Here is an 18065-nt window from a genome sequence, read left to right as displayed (position 1 = left end):
GCCAGCATTATTTTGAAGGATGCGATAGAAAGAATTCAGATAACAGCAAGGGCAATTTTGTTATGTGGAATAACTCTTTCATTTCTTCTTGAGCATTTTGATTGGAGCAAGCTTATCAAATGCAGCTGTCTCCTTCATGCACTGTAAGAGAGGCTAAGATGGTCACCCCAGCATGAAGTGAGAAACAAGCTCATAATTGTAGAAATGAATAATTGGCTGCAGATGCCGCTGTAGAAGTTGAATGCACCGTGATTACGACAAGATCCTATAAGGCCCTATACAGCTCAGGACCAAGTTACTTGACAGACTACCTTACCTCTTCTGTAAATGTTACAACCGCTTTTTGATTTTGCCTTGGACTTCCTATATTTGTTAGGTTTTGTTTAAATTGCTTGCATTTGTATTGTTTTGGGATGTGGTACACTCAGGTGGGGGGGAAATCATCTGAAAACCTAGAAATGTGATGCTTGGAAATTTGAAATATGTCTTCAGCTCGGTGTTGGGCTGTCTCTTAATAATTAGATCCTTTCCCTCCACACCTGTATAAATAAATCACTTTATAAGGTCAGAAGAATGGCAGTTTCTCTTCTTTTCTCGGTATCCGCTCAATAGAGCAGACAGCAGAAGTTTCATAATCCTGCTTAGTAGCAGGACAGGGAATCAGCCTGATCCCAGTCACGGCTTTTGCGTCATAAATTTTTGCAGTGCTGCTGGTAACTATAAATGCAGATGCCACTACGGGAAATAATGCAGTAACTCTAGTGTTTAGTGATAACTTATAATAGTTACTGTTACATTTCACAAATTGCGCTGGCTCCCCGCTCCCTTGCTGCCAGCCTTCAGCCTGCCCGTCCTATCCAAATGTTTTCTGGTGACACGTTAAGTTGGGTGACTAATGTCTGCCGCAAGTGGCAGCCGCGTCTCCTCTTCTCCCCGGGGAAAGATTGTGCTCAGCAAATTGCCTGGCTTCCCTCACACGCAGCAAGCCTTTTGCATTAATGAGGGCAAGGCGGAATAAACGCGCTGGGCCTGCGATGGTGCTTTGCTTCATGCGCGTCTTAGGCCAGGCCTTTGTGCTACTTCTTTGTCCAATGACAGTGTCTGCTTTATCCCTCTTGTGGAATATTTCTCATTCTCAGGAAGCTTTTCAGAGTCCATTGACTTCCTCCATCCCAGCCCCACCAATGGGGTTGCATTCAAGTGTAGTGCTAAAGAGACCATTCTGTTAGCCCAGGAATTTCTGTTTGCCCAGTGGAACCATTTCCCCTCAGCACCACCACCACCCCACGTGCTGTTCTGGGGGTTCTCCCAGCCCTCTTGAGCAGAGGTGAGGAGGGCACAGAGGGAGGAAAAGGGTGGGATAAAGTCCTGTTGTGCTAGTGAGAATCCCCACGCTGACGTCCACTAGCACAACAAGTTGGTTGAATATGGCTTCCAGTTTTGTAAGGGGAAGGGCAGATCTGGGTATACAGTCATACCTCGGGTTAAATGTGCTTCAGGTTGAGCGTTTTCAGGTTACGCTCCATGGCGACTCGGAAGTAACGGAGCACGTTACTTCCGGGTTTTTCCGCTCGTGCATGCGCAGACACTCAAAATGACTTAACGTGCATGCGCGGAAGCAGCGAATCGCGACCTGCAGACGCGGGTTGCGTTCGCTTCAGGATGCGAATGGGGCTCCGGAATGGATTCCGTTTGCATCCAGAGGTACCACTGTACAGTGGTACCTCGGGTTACAGGTGCTTCAGGTTACAGACTCCACTAACCCAGAAATAGTACCTTGGGTTAAGAACTTTGCTTCAGGATGAGAACAGAAATCGTGCTCTGGCGGTGCAGCGGCAGCGGGAGGCCCCATTAGCTAAGGTGGTGCTTCAGGTTAAGAACAGACCTCCAGAATGAATTAAGTTCTTAACCCGAGGTACCACTGTATTTATTTTGTTAGGTGGTTGTTCTAATGAGACTTAGAGACTTAGAAGGTGTTCATGAGCTTTAGGTCAGGCATGGCCAAACTTGGCCCTCCAGCTGTTTGGGTACTACAATCCCCATCATCCCTGACCACTGGTCCTCTTAGCTAGGGATGATGGGCGTTGTAGTCCCAAAACAGCTGGAGGGCCAAGTTTGCCCATGCCTGCTTTAGGTAATCAGGTGGGATCCGAACCAATGGATTCAGATGACAAGCAGGGAGATTCCAGCTAAACATTAGGAAGAACTTTCTGATGGAGAGAGTTGTCTGGCAGTGGAAGGGACTCGCTCAGGAGGTTGTGGACTCCCCTTTGCTTCCTTGGAGGTTTTTAAGCAGAGATTGGATGATCATCTGCCATGGGTGTTTTAGCTGAGATTCTTGCATTGCATTGGGTGAGACTTGATGACCCTCAGGGTCTCTTCCCACTCCACAATTCTATGATTCTTTAATGCAGATTCGTTTTCTTGTTTTCAGATAAAGTCATGGTTTGCTTTGGGAACATGTTTGTGCAGTTTGGGAAAGCAAAAACCAAGGACATGTTGCAGAGAGGTAAGAGCCCCGTTATGTTTTCTGTCATCTGCATGGAAAAAAAATCTGTGGTTTCGAGAGCCAAGTCAATTTGCAGTTCATCATCTTGGTTCTCTTTTCATAGTTTGTACCATCTTGGCAACTTTGTGCTGATGTGGTAGATGCCGTCTGAGTGCATGCTAGCTTCTAAGGTTTTGTCACACACTGTCAAACTTTTGCCTGCACCCTGCAGTTATGAGGCCCGTCAACCAGCTTGATATTATTTAAAATGAAAGGTGAGATTCTCAAGGTGCCAGTTGGGGGATAATTGTCCCCAGAGGCAGAGGGGGGAAGAAGCTGAGTAACTGGCCACTGAAGGGGAAAGAGGACTTTGTCAAAAGCCTTACTGAAATCAAGATACACTATGTCCACAGCATTCCCCTGATCCCCCAAGCTTGTAACTCTACAAGAAATGAGATTAACCTGCCATGACTTTTCGAGAAAGCCATGCTGGGTCTTAGTAATCACAGCATCCTTTTCTAACTGCTAACGGTTTAATTTCTGCTATGGGACCTTTCCTAGTATCGATGTCAAGCTGACCAGTTGGTAGTTACCAGAGTCTTCTCCCCTCCCCCCTTTTGAAGATGGGGACAACGTTGTATTAACTGTGTGTTTCTAGAGAATCTAAATAAGTTAAATAACAACAACTTTTGAGGCCTAAAGTGACTGAAGCAAATCAGCCAAATTGTACATTACACAGAGCCCCTGAACTGTTACCCAGCCAGCCTTGAGGGGAAATCCCATCCTCCTTTCAAATGCAACTGTATTATTTATTTGTATTTATTTATAAAAATATTTTTATACCGTTGTATCATAGAAATATATTGGCAGTTTACAACAGTGTATTAGTTTAGTATTCGTGTAATTAGTAGTAGTAAAGGTAAAGGTAAAGGTACCCCTGCCCATACGGGCCAGTCTTGACAGACTCTAGGGTTGTGCGCTCATCTCACTCTAGAGGCCGGGAGCCAGCGCTGTCCACAGACACTTCCGGGTCACGTGGCCAGCATGACGATGCTGCTCCGGCGAACCGGCACCAGAGCAGCACACGGAAATGCCGTTTACCTTCCCGCTATAAAGCGGTACCTATTTATCTACTTGCACTTAAGGGTGCTTTCAAACTGCTAGGTGGGCAGGAGCTGGGACTGAACGACGGGAGCTCACCCCGCCGCGGGGATTCGAACCGCCGACCATGCGATCGGCAAGTCCTAGGCGCTGAGGTTTTACCCACAGCGCCACCCGCGTCCCCAATTAGTAGTAGTAGTGTACAGCAAAATCCATGTGTTGGAATTTTATTGAAATTGTTGGTGTGCAAGAGATGTGCCCAAATTGTTGTGTTTAGTTGCAGTAAATAAAAATCTTTGGCTTGTAGTCGCCAGTGAGATGTAATTCATACTGGTTTAAACTGAAGCTTAAATGGGAACTGCCAACCTAGCAGTTCGAAAGCACATCAAAGTGCAAGTAGATAAATAGGTACTGCTCTGGCAGGAAGGTAAACGGTGTTTCCATGCGCTGCTCTGGTTTGCCAGAAGCGGCTTAGTCATGCTGGCCAGCTGTATGCTGGCTCCCTCGGCCAGTAAAGCGAGATGAGCGCCACAACCGCAGAGTTGGTCACGACTGGACCTAATGGTCAGGGGTCCCTTTACCTTTAATGAGTTGAAAGGCAGGGGGGCATCTTAATACAACACAACGGCAAGCTTTCCAGTGCGGAGAAAGAGTCCTTCTACCACAGTGCTTGCTCCCGAGAGACAAAGCAAGGAGTAATAAGAGTTAATTCAGGTAGTGAGTCTTAAATCTTCCAGAAGACATGTCACTGTTTTTTCTCTAGATCAAGAACTTCTAGATGAAGAAATAGCCAAGTTGCGGAAGGAGCTGAAAGTGAAGGTCAACCGTCTCTTGGAAGCTCAAGGTATTTGCCGGACAGGCTGGAATAAGGTGGCTGTGTTTGATGGGGAACAATGGGTTGCTTGGCTCTTGATCAAGTGCTCAGGGCTCAGAAGTTGCCTTCTTGCCTCCACTCTTCATGCCATCTCGATCAGCAATAGTGATCTGGGATAACCATAGCGGTTTGGGGTGAGCAGGATTATTCTTTTAAGAACAGGTGTACGCTTATAAATATCTGAGAATAGGCTGGTTCAAGTCTATTGGGGTGTTCTCTATAAGAAGAAGGGGTTTTTTTGGATTTGATATCCCGCTTTATCACTACCCAGAGGAGTCTCAAAGCGGCTCACATTCTCCTTTCCCTTCCTCCCCCACAACAAACACTCTGTGAGGTGAGTGGGGCTGAGAGACTTCAGAGAAGCGTGACTGGCCCAAGGTCACCCAGCAGCTGCATGTGGAGGAGCGGAGATGCGAACCCGGTTCCCCAGATTACAAGACTACCACTCTTAACCACTACACCACACTGGCTCCCATAAGCTAAGCAAGGGGTGGAGGAGGGTAATTTTATTGGTTTAGTTTAGATCTTGCTCTTCCTCTCAAAGGACCTCAGGGCAGCAAACACATCAATAATCAAACAAAAGAAATACAACAACCACGCAACACTCCAAAAACAGTGATCTCAGGGACAATGTCTTTCAACCATCAAATGTCTGGGTGAACAGGAACCTTTTGAGATTTCCCCCGAAAGTCAGTAATGAGGGAGACAAATGCACCTCATCCGGGAGGGTATTCTACAAACGGGGAACTACCACTGAAAAGGCCCTGTCACTGGTCAATATCAACCAGGCAGCCATGAGACTGCCAGAGACCCAGAAGACCTTGCAGCTTCCCTTCTTCTGGGGAGTGCTCTGGAACAGCCTACTTTGTGGTCAAAGTGTTTCCTCCATGGAATGAGAAAACTGTAAGAAAAGGCTTCTGCCAAACAACAGCGACAACAAAATTTCTTGTACCGTGTCCATCTGACTGGGTTGCCCCAGCCACTCTGGGCGGCTTCCAACAAAGTATAAAGGAAAGCTATAAATGAGTTAAAAGTTTATAGCAGTTACAGGATTCTGGATCAGAATCCTAGTGTGAGGTAGGGAGGTTTTCACCTTGGCCACCCCTGCAGCAGTCTCGACCTGGGATCAGGCCCCACACCCCTACTATTTGCACTGGAGTAAACGCTCCCATTTCTGCCAATCGAAGCTTTTCTTTCAACGCAAATAGCAGGATTTCTTTAGGGGAGGGGAGATCCGATTTGGGATCGCAGCATGGAGCAAAAGGTTTTGAACTTCCGTTGCGGGAGGGGGGGCACGGGGTTCCCCCACCTGCCCTGTACCTTCTGAAATTCAGTCACACAATGGTTAGCTGTGTGAAGGATGCCTCGCCTAGTTTGTAAGGTTTCCGCCGTCTAAATCCCTTTCCCTTCTACCCTCCTATCGGTGTCCAAGTGACGATGCATCATTAAGCAAAGCTTTAGCCGCATTGCCACAGTGGAAAGTTTTTTTCTTCTTCATCCCTTATTGACAGTTCATAAAGCTGCAGGGCCGGAAGGTCGCAGAGTCCCTCCTGCTATTCCAGAGCAGGCTCCTTCTTTCCTTCCCCCATCCCCCACCAAAGAGGCTGTAGTCTTCTGAGCATCCTTTGGCAGAAACTGAATCAATTCAAACTGTATTTGCTCACCTCTGTCCCAGCTCTAAGCTTCTTGGGCCAAATGTTTGTCCTTTACCGTTGAGCACTTCGCAGCCAGTGATGGTACATCTAGTCCCCAGCAATCCAGGCAAGGGAGCCAAAGCCACACTTTGAAAAAGGAAGCTGCAAATTCCCCAGTGGCTCGGCTGGTGCTTCTACTATGGCTCCTCCCAACCTTTTTAACTCTCTTCATCTCCTTGCTCTTTCCTATTTTATTTTTTAAAAATATTTTTATTAAGAATTTCAACATAGCAATTTATCAAAAATACACCATCCTCATTCCCCCCCTTTTCCCCCTCCCCAAAAAGAAAAAAACCCCTCCCACCCACCCCCAGACTTCCCTCAGCTCCTCTCTCTGGTTTTCCAGCACATATTATTCTCTGCATATTATAAAATTGTAAAGATCCTTAATTTATCTGTCCATATGTTACCAATTAAAAAATTGTGTATGTTTATTCAAACTCTGCCAAGGAGTCCAGTTCATTTTGTTGTTTCTTTAAATACTTTGTAAAAGGTTCCCATTCGTCTTTAAAGTCACAGTTGTCCTTATCACGTAGTTTGTGTGTCAATTTCGCCAATTCCGCATAGTCCATCAATTTCTCTTGCCACAGTTCTTTGGTCGGGATTTCCTCGTTCTTCCATCCTTGTGCTATTAAGACTCTTGCTGCCGTTGTCATGTACATAAATATGTTTTTCAGTTTCCTTGGCAGGTGTTTTCCTACAATCCCTAACAAAAATGCTTCAGGCTTTTTTTACAAATGTTAATTGGAACATTTTCTTCAACTTGTTATATATCATTTCCCAGAATTTTTAAATTTTACTACAGTCCCACCACATATGGTAAAAAGTCCCTTCTTTTTCCTTACATTTCCAACATGTGTTTGAGTCAGTTTTATACATTCTTCCTATCTGCACTGGTGTTATTTACCATTTGTACATCATTTTCATGTAATCCTTGCTCTTTCCAAAGGTAAGCCAGAGCTGAAAGGCTACAGTCTGAAGCCCTTGAGCGCCGAAGAGATGCGGTTCATGAGAAACGTGGTGGATGGTTGAAGCGGTTTCCTGGCGCGGATTTAGCAGCCGCCTCCTGCACAGAAAAAACTCGAGAGAACTGCTCGCTTTTCAAAAGGCAGCTTCGCATATGCCTGAGAAAGGGGGTTTCCTGAGCTGTTGAGCATCTGATCCCTGGCATCCTTTGTTGGAGAGGCTTGGGCTTGGGTGAAGCAAAATGCTCAAGCTGGTGTCCTTCTGCAGTTTTGACAGCCTGACTGAAGCACAAGCATTGAAGCCCGAAGAGTAAGAGGTTGCAATGTTGTCGTCGTAAGATGGGTTGCTGAGTTCCGACTGCTGGAAAGGAAGCAGCAGGAACAGGACACTGTGCACACGTCTTTGTACTAATAAATTGTATGCTCAAATCCAAAAGCTGTGTGGCGATGGAAAGTGTTCTTTTGTTCAGCTTGCTCGTGTTAAGATTCGTCGCCCGAGCTCATCAATTCCTATGTGTTAAAACTCTGGGCACAAAGCCCAGAAAGCCACACATGCCCCTTTTGCCCAATAGGCTGTCTTGCTGTGGGAAGGGGGTTGTGAGCCAGGTGTGCGAAAACGCCAAACGGCACAGCTGGGAATGCTTGCCTCCTCCCTCAGCTCCTGCCAAACACCTGGCACTTCTGTGCAGCTTCTTCCAGCTTAAAATGGGGCAGGCTGTATGGAACTGTAGGCACTGATCATTGGTTTAAGTCAAGGTAATCAAGCCTGGGAATCCTGGCTTTGCAAAGTTGTGAGCTCTTGTCTCTTTCAACCTGCACTTTGTGTTACCAGTAGGTGGCAAACTTCTCCACTCCCGGCTTTCCAAAAGAAGCTTCATCCTGTACGTTAAATGACCGCATTAACCAGTACAGTGGTACCTCGGTTTACGAACTTAATCCGTTCCGGAAGTCCGTTCTTAAACCGAAACCGTTCTTAAACAGAGGTGCCCTTTCCCTAATGAGGCCTCCCGCCGCCGGTCCCCTTCCACAGTTCGGATTCCGTTCTTAGACCGAGGTAAAGTTCACAAACTGGGAAACTACTTCCAGTTTTGCGGAGTTCGTAAACCGAATAGTTCGTAAACAGGGCTGTTCTTAAACCGAGGTACCACACTAGTTCCCATTTTTACATGGTGGGGGTGCTGAGTCGTCTAGTGGGAACTTAGGTTTAGAGAGAAGATTCTGTGAAGTCACTTGTAATCCTGGCCTGGACATCCACCAATCCACTTCCTGGAAGCCTGCTGTGGCTCCTGTCTTCCCACTCTCACATTGTATTTATTTTATGTAAAATCCTCCGGGTACATTTTTGCTTCTTTGACGATGGAATCACCAGAGCTTTATGGAATAGGCGTCATGGCAAGCTCACCCACATGTCCATCAACAGTTGGCAGATCCCTTAAGCTCCAGAGAAGACAAAAGAGCTCGGCAGCAACTGAACAGAATGGAAGTTACTGCGGTGATTTGTCTCGGCACTAGGGAGCAGCTACTGCAGGTGGCATTGCCTAAGCAGGTAGGGGGTTACTGGTTCTTGTTTTTATTAGGTATTTTGTGTTTTTTATCTTGTATTTTTCTCTTGTGACCTGGCCTGAGATCTACAGATGAAGGGCAGTTACAAATTTAGTAAATACATTTTAAAAAATGATGGACCTGTGTAGTTGGACAAAGGTCACTTGTGACCACAAACCCAGGAATATTGCTAGACTACAACTCCCATCATCCCTCAGCAGCAGTCATGCTGCCTGGGGCTGATAGGAGTAGCATGTGGAGGCTCACAGACTTCTTATCACTGCTGTTGTTTTCCTGTGTCTTGAAACTTTCAAAATGTCGGTTGAGCCCAAACTTGTAGGTGAGCTGGGCTCTTGGAGCATTCACAAGACCAGCCATCAAGTGGCAGTCCGTGATGCGGTGAAAGCTGATCGGTACTGCCAGGGGACGGTAGCTATGCACGCCCATCCTCAGAAGTGGTGTTGAGATCAGGTTATCTCACTGGAGGGGGTGAAGGATGTCCAGTTGCATCTGCAAGTGCTATTCCTGGCTCCACCACCCCTGCTGCCAGGCTCGAAATTCTATTCTGCTTCTTGAGAAAAGCAGGGGATTCTCCGTACACAATCCAGTTTCTGTTCAGGATGGTACCTTAGTACTCAAAACAACTTGGAACCCAAACACTGCAAACCCGGAAGTAAGTGTTCCGGTTTGTGAATTTTTTTCGAAAGCCAAACATGCTCCATTTCGAGTGTTACGCTTCCGATTTGAGTGCCACACTTCCATTGTGAGTGTCACACTTCCGTTTTGAGTGTTACGCTGAGGTCTGTCTGTTTTTGCTATTTATTTTGCTTTTGCAGCTCTTTTGTTTTTGTGACTGTGTGAGACCCAGTTCAGCTACTGAGTGATTGTGTGACTGCAGTACACGGTTTATTGCTTTCATTTTATGGATCAGTGGTCTCGTTAGATAGTAAAATCCATGCTAAATTGCTGTTTTAGGGGTGGTTTTTAAAAGTCTGGAACGGATTAATCCATTTTGCATTACTTTCTCTGGGAAAGCGTGCCTCGGTTTTGGAACGCTTTGGTTTTAGAACAGACTTCCAGAACGGATTAAGTTTGAGAACCAAGGTACCACTGTATGTATATATCCAACCTTTAAACTTGAACCTGAGCAAACCCATCCACCAAAGCCTTGTGCTTTGATTATGAAATAGGAAAAGGGACCCCTGACCATTAGGTCCAGTAGTGACCAACTCTGGGGTTGCAACGCTCATCTCGCTTTATTGGCCGAGGGAGCTGGTGTACAGCTTCCAGGTCATGTGGCCAGCAGGACTAAGCCGCTTCTGGTGAACCAGAGCAGCGCACGGAAACGCCCTTTACCTTCCTGCCGGAGCGGTACCTATTTATCTACTTGCACTTTGACGTGCTTTCGAACTGCTAGGTTGGCAGGAGCAGGGACCGAGCAACGGGAGCTCACCCCGTCGTGGGGATTCGAACCGCCGACCTTCTGATCAGCAAGTCCTAGGCTCTGTAGTTTAACCCACAGTGCCACCCGCATCCCTTTGGTTATGAGATAGTTATCTCCAAATAGTTAAATCCTATAACATGGCAGGCTTGTTCTAGACCTGTAAGCTTAGATTCTTTAGTTTCAACTTCATTCCTTATAGCAGTGAGTGTACAAAAGGGAAGGAAGGGATCCACTCTCAGGGAAACAATTATCAAGGACCAGCAGGTTGTTCTGGTGTGCCCTGCCGCTCTGCCACCCCATAACATTATTCTCTAGTCAAGAACCAAAGGGACATGTTTCTGGGTCCTTAGCAGTACTAAGGCATTAATTTTTATTCATGCTTGCTGCAATGCATTTTAGTCAAGGCAGTGGGTCTTTAGGTGGGACGCATCACTCTCTTCAGCCTTGCACGTGGGTGGTGTCAGTTGCTTTGCTGCAATCAGTTGGCGGAGCAACAATTGTATTCCTCCCCTGGCTGTCGCCCCCACGGATGCTGTTCATGTTAAGCACTGCTTCAACCTGGCCAGGTGATTAGTGCACCATCTGCCTGCTCCAAAACACGGTGCAATAGACCTCGCTTTGCAACATGCCCAGGTTAAAAGCTGTTCTGTGTCCAGTGCTTGGTCAGCCTGCTGGGAAAGGGAATCTTCTCAACAGCGCATCTGAAGCTCCCCAAAGTGGAGGAAATCTCCGCAGACACATAATTGAGGCAACAAAGCCGGCAAGGGTCTCACTTCAGCTCCAGAGCCCGGACACACACACACACACACCCGACATCTGACCATTTCTCCGCTGCAATGTTTAAACTTTCTGCTGCGTCTGAAAAGACTTGAAAAGCTGCCTCAGCTGTTTCTTCCTGTCATTGTTGTAGCCTGAAATGAAAGCGATAACAAGGTGTTACATGTGACTTGTCCCCTCCACGCAGCTAGGAGATAATCTGCCTCTCTGGCTGAGCTGTGGTTCAGTCAGTTTGAAAGTGTGCCCCCAGGAAACGCTGCAGGAGCTTCTCACCCCCACCTTAGTACTACCTGACAGCCTGTGATAGGCGCTGAGACTGATGGAGTTGGAGGTGGAAAGAGAGAGACCAGTCTCCTCAAGTCAACATCAAGCAAAGAACGGACCACAACACCGTGATAATCTGTACTGTGTGCCTTTTGGGAAGCTATTCAAGTGAAATGGGTGGTGAAGTTGAGGAGGCTGTGGTGGCTTAAAGCAGCAATGCATAAGGGATTTAAAAAAAAGAAGTATGATAATATCGATATCATCTCCTAGAATATTGAATGAATCGCCAGCAGCAACTTAAAACAGCTAGGCTGATTCAGAAACAACTACCCTGAATTAACCTGTCAAGATCTATTCCCATAATTCCTGCTCTGGAGGGTAGGACTTGAACCAATGGATTCAAGTTATAGTCATACCTCGAGTTGAATGTGCTTCAGGTTGAGCGCTTTCGGGTTGTGCTCTGCGCATGCGCAGATGCTCAAAATGATGTCACGCGCATGCACGGAAGCAGCAAAACACTACCTGCGGCTTTTCAACATCTACATGCAGCCGCTGGGAGAGATCATCAGGGGGTTTGGGTTGGGTGTTCATCAGTATGCAGATGATAACCAGCTCTACCTCTCTTTCAAATCAGAACCAGTGAAGGTGGTGAAGGTCCTGTGTGAGTGTCTGGAGGTGGTTGGAGGATGGATGGTGGATAATGGATTGAGGTTAAATCCTGACAAGACAGAAGTACTGTTTTTGGGGGGACAGGGGGCAGGCGGGTGTCCCTGGTCCTGAATGGGGTAACTGTGACCCTGAAGGACCAGGTGCGCAGCCTGGGAGTCGTCTTGGACTCACAGCTGTCCATGGAGGCACAGGTCAATTCTGTGTCCAGGGCAGCTGTTTTCCAGCTCCACCTGGTACGCAGCCTGAGACCCTACCTGCCCGCGGACTGTCTCGCCATAGTGGTGCATGCTCTAGTTATCTCCCGCTTGGACTACTGCAATGCGCTCTACGTGGGGCTACCTTTGAAGGTGACCCGGAAACTACAACTAATTCAGAATGCGGCAGCTAGACTGGTGACGGGGAGCGGCCGCCAAGACCATATAACACCGGTATTGAAAGACCTACATTGGCTCCCAGTACGTTTCTGAGCACAATTCAAAGTATTGGTGCTGACCTTTAAAGCCCTAAACGGCCTCGGTCCAGTATACCTGAAGGAGCGTCTCCACCCCCATCGTTCTGTCCAGACAATGAGGTCCAGCTCCAAGGGCCTTCTGGTGGTTCCCTCGCTGCGAGAAGCCAAGTTACAGGGAACCAGGCAGAGGGCCTTCTCGGTAGTGGCACCCACCCTGTGGAACGCCCTCCCGCCAGATGTCAAAGAGAAGAACAACTACCAGACTTTTAGAAGACATCTGAAGGCAGCCCTGTTTAGGGAAGCTTTTAATGTTTAACAGACTACTGTATTTTAATACTTTGTTGGAAACCACCCAGAGTGGCTGGGGTAACCCAGCCAGATGGCGGGGTATAAATAATAAATTATTATTATTATTATTATTATTATTACTACTACTACTACTACTACTACTACTACTACTACTATGATCCCAGCCACCACTCTCCAGTGCTGAGATGGGTTTGACACATCCGGGGGTGGGGAAACAGCAAAGCCTGCAGCCCCCACCCTGCCTATGTCTCCTAAGAGCCACTCGGCTGAATACCTAGGTGGGTGTTTGCAACAAAACCGTTCATGGGTGTGTCCAGATTCCCATCTTCTCTGCTGACGGGACCGTCATTCCAGATTAGGTCAAAGCCTCCAACCCGCTTCTCCTTCCCCGTCAACCTGTAGGAACAAAGGCTTGAGAGTCAATGGCAGGCCTGTATCCTGCATCTCCCTTCCTGGGATGGATTTGCTCATCCAAGCTCCAGCCTTGGAGGGGATGTTGAGATGGCAGCTTGGGAGGACAGAGGTGAGTTTAGTGCTTATCCATCTCCTGTACAAGGGATGCATGCCATTGAGAATTCAGAAAACTGAGAAAGGAATGTAAGCTCTTTTTATATGCAATAACAGCAGCTAGAATATTACTGACGCAAAAATGGAAGCAAGAAAAATTACCGACGATTGAAGAATGGAGGATGAAGTTAATGGACTAGATAAACTAACAGGAAGGATTCGAAACAGGCAGGACCAGAAATTCACGGAGGACTGGAGTAAATTTACGGACTATTTGAAAAGTATTTGTGAAGATCAGACGACGTTTGTAGGTTTGCAAGAATTTTTGTGAGGAGTATTATTGGAAATATTGCAAAAATGGAGAAGGGGAAGGGTGATTTGTTAAGAGATGTAAAGGCAATATAAAGTTAAGAAATGCATAAGAAGTGGTTAAAACAGTGGATCATCAGAGGTCTGATGGAAGTCTAAAAAGATTGTATAAGTGATAAGTTTTGTGGTACGTTTTATAATTTATATGTTAAAATAAATAAAAATTATATATATATATATATATATATATGTATGTATATATATATATATATATATATATATGTATATATATATATATATATATATATGAATTCAGAAAACTGCTTCTGATGATCACCCTAGAACAGAGCGATCCACCTGGTTTATTGACCCAGCACTTTCCTGGCAAGGTGTGTTGGCATATATCGTCTTCCTTAATTGCCCCGAGTCTTTTAAAGGGAGTGGATTAGGAACACAAATAAACTTTGCTTCGGCTGCCCGATTATTAATTGCATCAAACTGGAAAGGGGGAAAAGTTGTAAGGGAATGGCAGAATAAGTTATTAGACCATGCAGAATTGGCTCAATTGACAGATAGATTAAGGGGAAATACAAAACAATCATTCACGCAAAATGGGGATATGTTTAAGAAATACCTACAAAAATATAACAACGACATAACATCTATAGCAGCGTTTGAATGACCCTTGTGTAAATTAAATACTACTAAGCAAGGAAAAACAGTATGGTATGTTATAAGAAAGTACTAGAAACTCTAGTAAGAGTAAGTATAAGTACGTTCAATGTTGTAAATGTAATTTACATCGGGAAATGATGGGAGGTCTGTTTTCATATAATTTAGTTTACTGGATTTTTATTTTGGTTTATTTTTGTTTAGTTAGAAATTATTAGAAAAGAGCATGTACAAATACAAGTTTAAATCAATATTTAATGGTGTAATTATTTAAGGCTGTACATGTACCTAAGATTGTGTATGGATGTCAATTAATAATAATAAAATTTATTTAAAAACAAATAAGCTTTGCTTCAAGAGGAATCTAGGAAGAAGTTCCTGCAAAAGGAGGTTGGAGAGACCGAGGAGGACTGGGTGGTTTTGCAGAAAGACGGTCGACACAGGAAAACAAGTGGTTCGAAACATTTCCCATGAACTTGCACTTGGCTTTGGTGCACTGCATAAGATTAAGGGTTGCAGCACTTGAGAATGCAGGAAAACTGTGGGAGTCGTAAGCAGTGCACATGTCTTGTTGCTTATTTCCATAGGGCAAAGACTCCTGCTGCACCCTCAGGGGGATCGACAGTGCGGAAGGCACACTGTAAAGGTTAGTAGAGCCAACAGAGAGTCCCATGGACTGCAAGAAGATCAAACCTCCCCATTCTTAAGGAAATCAGCCCTGAGTGCTCACTGGAAGGACAGATCCTGAAGCTGAGGCTCCAGTACTTTGGCCACCTCATGAGAAGAGAAGACTCCCTGGAAAAGACCCTGATGTTGGGAAAGATGGAGGGCACAAGGAGAAGGGGACGACAGAGGACGAGATGGTGGGACAGTGTTCTCGAAGCTACCAGCATGAGTTTGACCAAACTGCGGGAGGCATTGGAAGACAGGAGTGCCTGGCGTGCTCTGGTCCAGGGGGTCACGAAGAGTCGGACACGACTAAATGACTAAACAACAACATTGTGCTTTAATTGCTGTAACCCATTGTGGGGCTTTGACGTGGTTTTATAATTATTAACAACTGATTTGTCATCACCTTGCTGACAAAGGTCCATATAGTTAAAGCTATGGTTTTCCCAGTAGTGATGTGTGGAAGTGAGAGCTGGACCATAAAGAAGGCTGATCGCCGAAGAATAGATGCTTTTGAATTCTGGTGCTGGAGGAGACTCTTGAGAGTCCCATGGACTGCAAGAAGATCAAACCTCTCCATTCTGAAGGAAATCAGCCCTGAGTGCTCACTGGAAGGACAGATCCTGAAGCTGAGGCTCCAAGACTTTGGCCACCTCATAAGAAAAAAAGACTCCCTGGGAAAGACCCTGATGTTGGGAAAGATGGAGGGCACAAGGAGAAGGGGACGACAGAGGACGAGATGGTGGGACAGTGTTCTTGAAGCTACCAGCATGAGTTTGACCAAACTGTGGGAGGCAGTGGAGGACAGGAGTGCCTGGCATGCTCTGGTCCACGGGGTCACGAAGAGGCGGACACGACTAAACGACTAAACTCATCTGCTCTACTCACCTGCCCTCCATGTCCACTATGTTCAGGGTGTCCTCCAGAAGATGAGTCTTGAGTTCATAGTCCTCTTGGCTGCTGGCCGTGAGGGAGGGGGAAGCATTAACTTCGAGAAGCCACCTGCCAAATATAGCAAAAGAGAGCAGTGGGAGCTGGAAGGGGCTGCTTTGTGTGCTTAATGCATCCGGAGCTAAGGAGGTCGGGCTTTGGCTTGTCTTTTCATTGTGGGTCCATGCGGTTTGGTTATGGGGAGGCAGTTCACCGATGCAAAGCTGCCCTGTGGAGGCTGACTGGTTGATACGGGTGCGAGAGGTGCATTCCTTTCTCCTCCTGTGATGAGGCTGCATTTTAATGTTTTAATGTTGTATTTTAATCTTGTTTTTAAGTTGTATTCATTCAACTTGTTTTTATTTTTGCTTGTTAGCCGCCCTGGGCCCGGCCTTGGCTGGGGAGGGCGGGGTATAAATAAAAATTATTATTATTATTATTATTATTATTATTATTATTATTAGATGAAGCATGCAGAATCCTGCTTCATTCATTGGCCAGCCTACTCTCTTTGAGGAAGTGTCCCCACAGGTGAGGAGAAAGTAAAGGGGTGTATCTGAGCACGCTACCAGACTGTGCTCTTAGTGCCATCAGTGGCTTGTAGGGGAAGCAAGTTTGGGGCTTTCCCCAAGAACCTTGCCAACTGCTTCATCCCATAGGGCTTATTGGGACTACGGAGAATTCAGCCCCTTCTAACCTCCATAGACCCTCCCTTCTTCTGCGCGATTCGCCGCGTCTGCACATGCGTGTGACATCATTTTGCGCACCTGCACAAGCGGTGAAACCCGGAAGTAACCCTTTCCAGTACTTCCGGGTCGCCGCGGGACGCAACCTAAAAAAATATATCACGAAGCAAATGCAACACGAGGTATGACTGTATTAAAAGCACAATCAAACGTCAAACATTAAAAACTTCCCAAAACAGAGCTACCCTGGTGTGGAACGCCCTCCCACCAGAGGTCAAAGAGAAAAACAACTACCAAACTTTTAGAAGACATCTGAAGGCAGCCCTGTTTAAGGAAGCTTTTAATGTTTAATAGGTTATTGTATTTTAGTGTTCTGTTGGAAGCCGCCCAGAGTGGCTGGGGAAACCCAGCCAGATGGGCGGGGTATAAATAAATGATGATGATGATGATGATGATGATGCCCGTTCTCATGAATCCTGGGAGGTTTAGGACCAGAGTCTTCCTTCTTCTAGATGGGCTACCTTCCTAGGTAAGCAAGCCCCATCTGCCCCAGATTTTTGAAGACCTGGGTGCAAATTTCCACCCAAAGGCTTTGGGGAAGAGCCAGCCAAATAATGCGAAGAAGCTGGGCTGCAGTCCTCTCCTGCAAGGCCCCGGGATTTGCTACTCGGTCTCTGTCGAGTGCCAAGGGAGGCAGGCTCCATGTTCCTCAGAGCGCGTCAGACAATGCAGAGTCGCTGCTCCAGACGGTGGCTGCCTGGCGTCTGCTTATCGGCTCCTTTTAAATAAAGCTGTCCCCAGGGTTGTGGCAGAGGCACCGGAGCAATGCTGACAAGCCACCAAGGCGCTAATTGAACCAGCAGCCACAGCAGAGGGGGCGGGGGGCAAAACCAAGAGGGCAGAGCTCGAAAGGAGAGTGGCAGGTCTGAAATTGATTGTGCCAGTTTTCCTTGCCAAGGGCGGAGGGGAAATATGGGTGGGCAGGCGAGAGGATGGCTGGAGGCTAGAATGGCGAGAAAAGGCACAATCCTGCCTTGCTGACCTCTTCTCCCTTTGGACAATATAAGGGAATGGCAAGAAGCAAAGGTTCCCCTCTAACTACATTTGCCCCTGCAAACGAAAATTGGATTTAAACCAGTTTCAATTTCCCCAACCCCCCGAGACTTACTGCATTGTGAGAAACCTGAGAATTCTGTTAAAGAGTCCTATTCCCTACGGATCTACGCTTTCCCCTCGGAATACAGCAGTTAAGACAGCCAACGGCCATAATTCAATATCCACCTACGTGGGGGAACTCCCCCCCCCACCCGCGAAACCCATAGGGCCTTCCTTCCGAGAAGGCATGGATAGGATTGTGCTGAAAACTCTGTAGTGCTCTGAATCTGCCTTCCCCAACTTGGTGCCCTCCAAATGTTGTCGTGTTGCAGGAATATATGTGTAGGTTGGGGGTGGGGGTTGCCCCTCCAGCAGATATCAGGCACGTGCAGCCCACTACCAAAACCAGCACAATCACTTTCGTGACTTTTGTGATTTGTCCCCACAAAACACTTCATCACAGTTTCTTCCTATCTATTCAAAGGACCTTTGCTGCACAATACCAAGTGTAAGAATTCACTGATAAATGTATCTATGTGCTGGCTCACTGGGGAAACTTCAGAAATTCATATAGACATGTGAGCTCAGCTCCTCAGCAGCCCCTCTGCCTGAGGGATAA

At 46.5% G+C, this 18065-nt stretch overlaps 2 protein-coding genes across 4 annotated transcripts in view; one reads left to right on the top strand and one right to left on the bottom strand.

The window, feature by feature from the left end:
* Nucleotides 1–7558, top strand: part of PDRG1 (p53 and DNA damage regulated 1) — an 11471-nt gene extending 3913 nt beyond the window's left edge. The window contains 3 exon segments of the mRNA XM_053394686.1: nt 2435–2509; nt 4353–4433; nt 7107–7558. Of these exon segments, the coding sequence (XP_053250661.1) occupies nt 2435–2509; nt 4353–4433; nt 7107–7189 (239 nt within the window). The 3' untranslated portion in view covers nt 7190–7558.
* Nucleotides 7559–10443: 2885 nt separating this feature from the next.
* TTLL9 (tubulin tyrosine ligase like 9) overlaps nt 10444–18065 on the bottom strand; it is a 49052-nt gene continuing 41430 nt past the window's right edge. For all 3 annotated transcript variants that reach the window (XM_053394682.1, XM_053394683.1, XM_053394684.1), the window contains 3 exons: nt 15624–15737; nt 12853–12974; nt 10444–11019 (listed from right to left, as the gene is read on the bottom strand). In XM_053394682.1, the coding sequence (XP_053250657.1) occupies nt 10949–11019; nt 12853–12974; nt 15624–15737 (307 nt within the window). In that variant the 3' untranslated portion in view covers nt 10444–10948. The remainder of the gene's footprint in view (nt 11020–12852; nt 12975–15623; nt 15738–18065) is intronic.

Source organism: Podarcis raffonei, chromosome 6 (assembly GCF_027172205.1).
Source record: "Podarcis raffonei isolate rPodRaf1 chromosome 6, rPodRaf1.pri, whole genome shotgun sequence".
Classification (NCBI taxonomy): Eukaryota; Metazoa; Chordata; class Lepidosauria; order Squamata; family Lacertidae; genus Podarcis; species Podarcis raffonei.
This window is presented reverse-complemented; position numbering and strand designations above follow the sequence as displayed.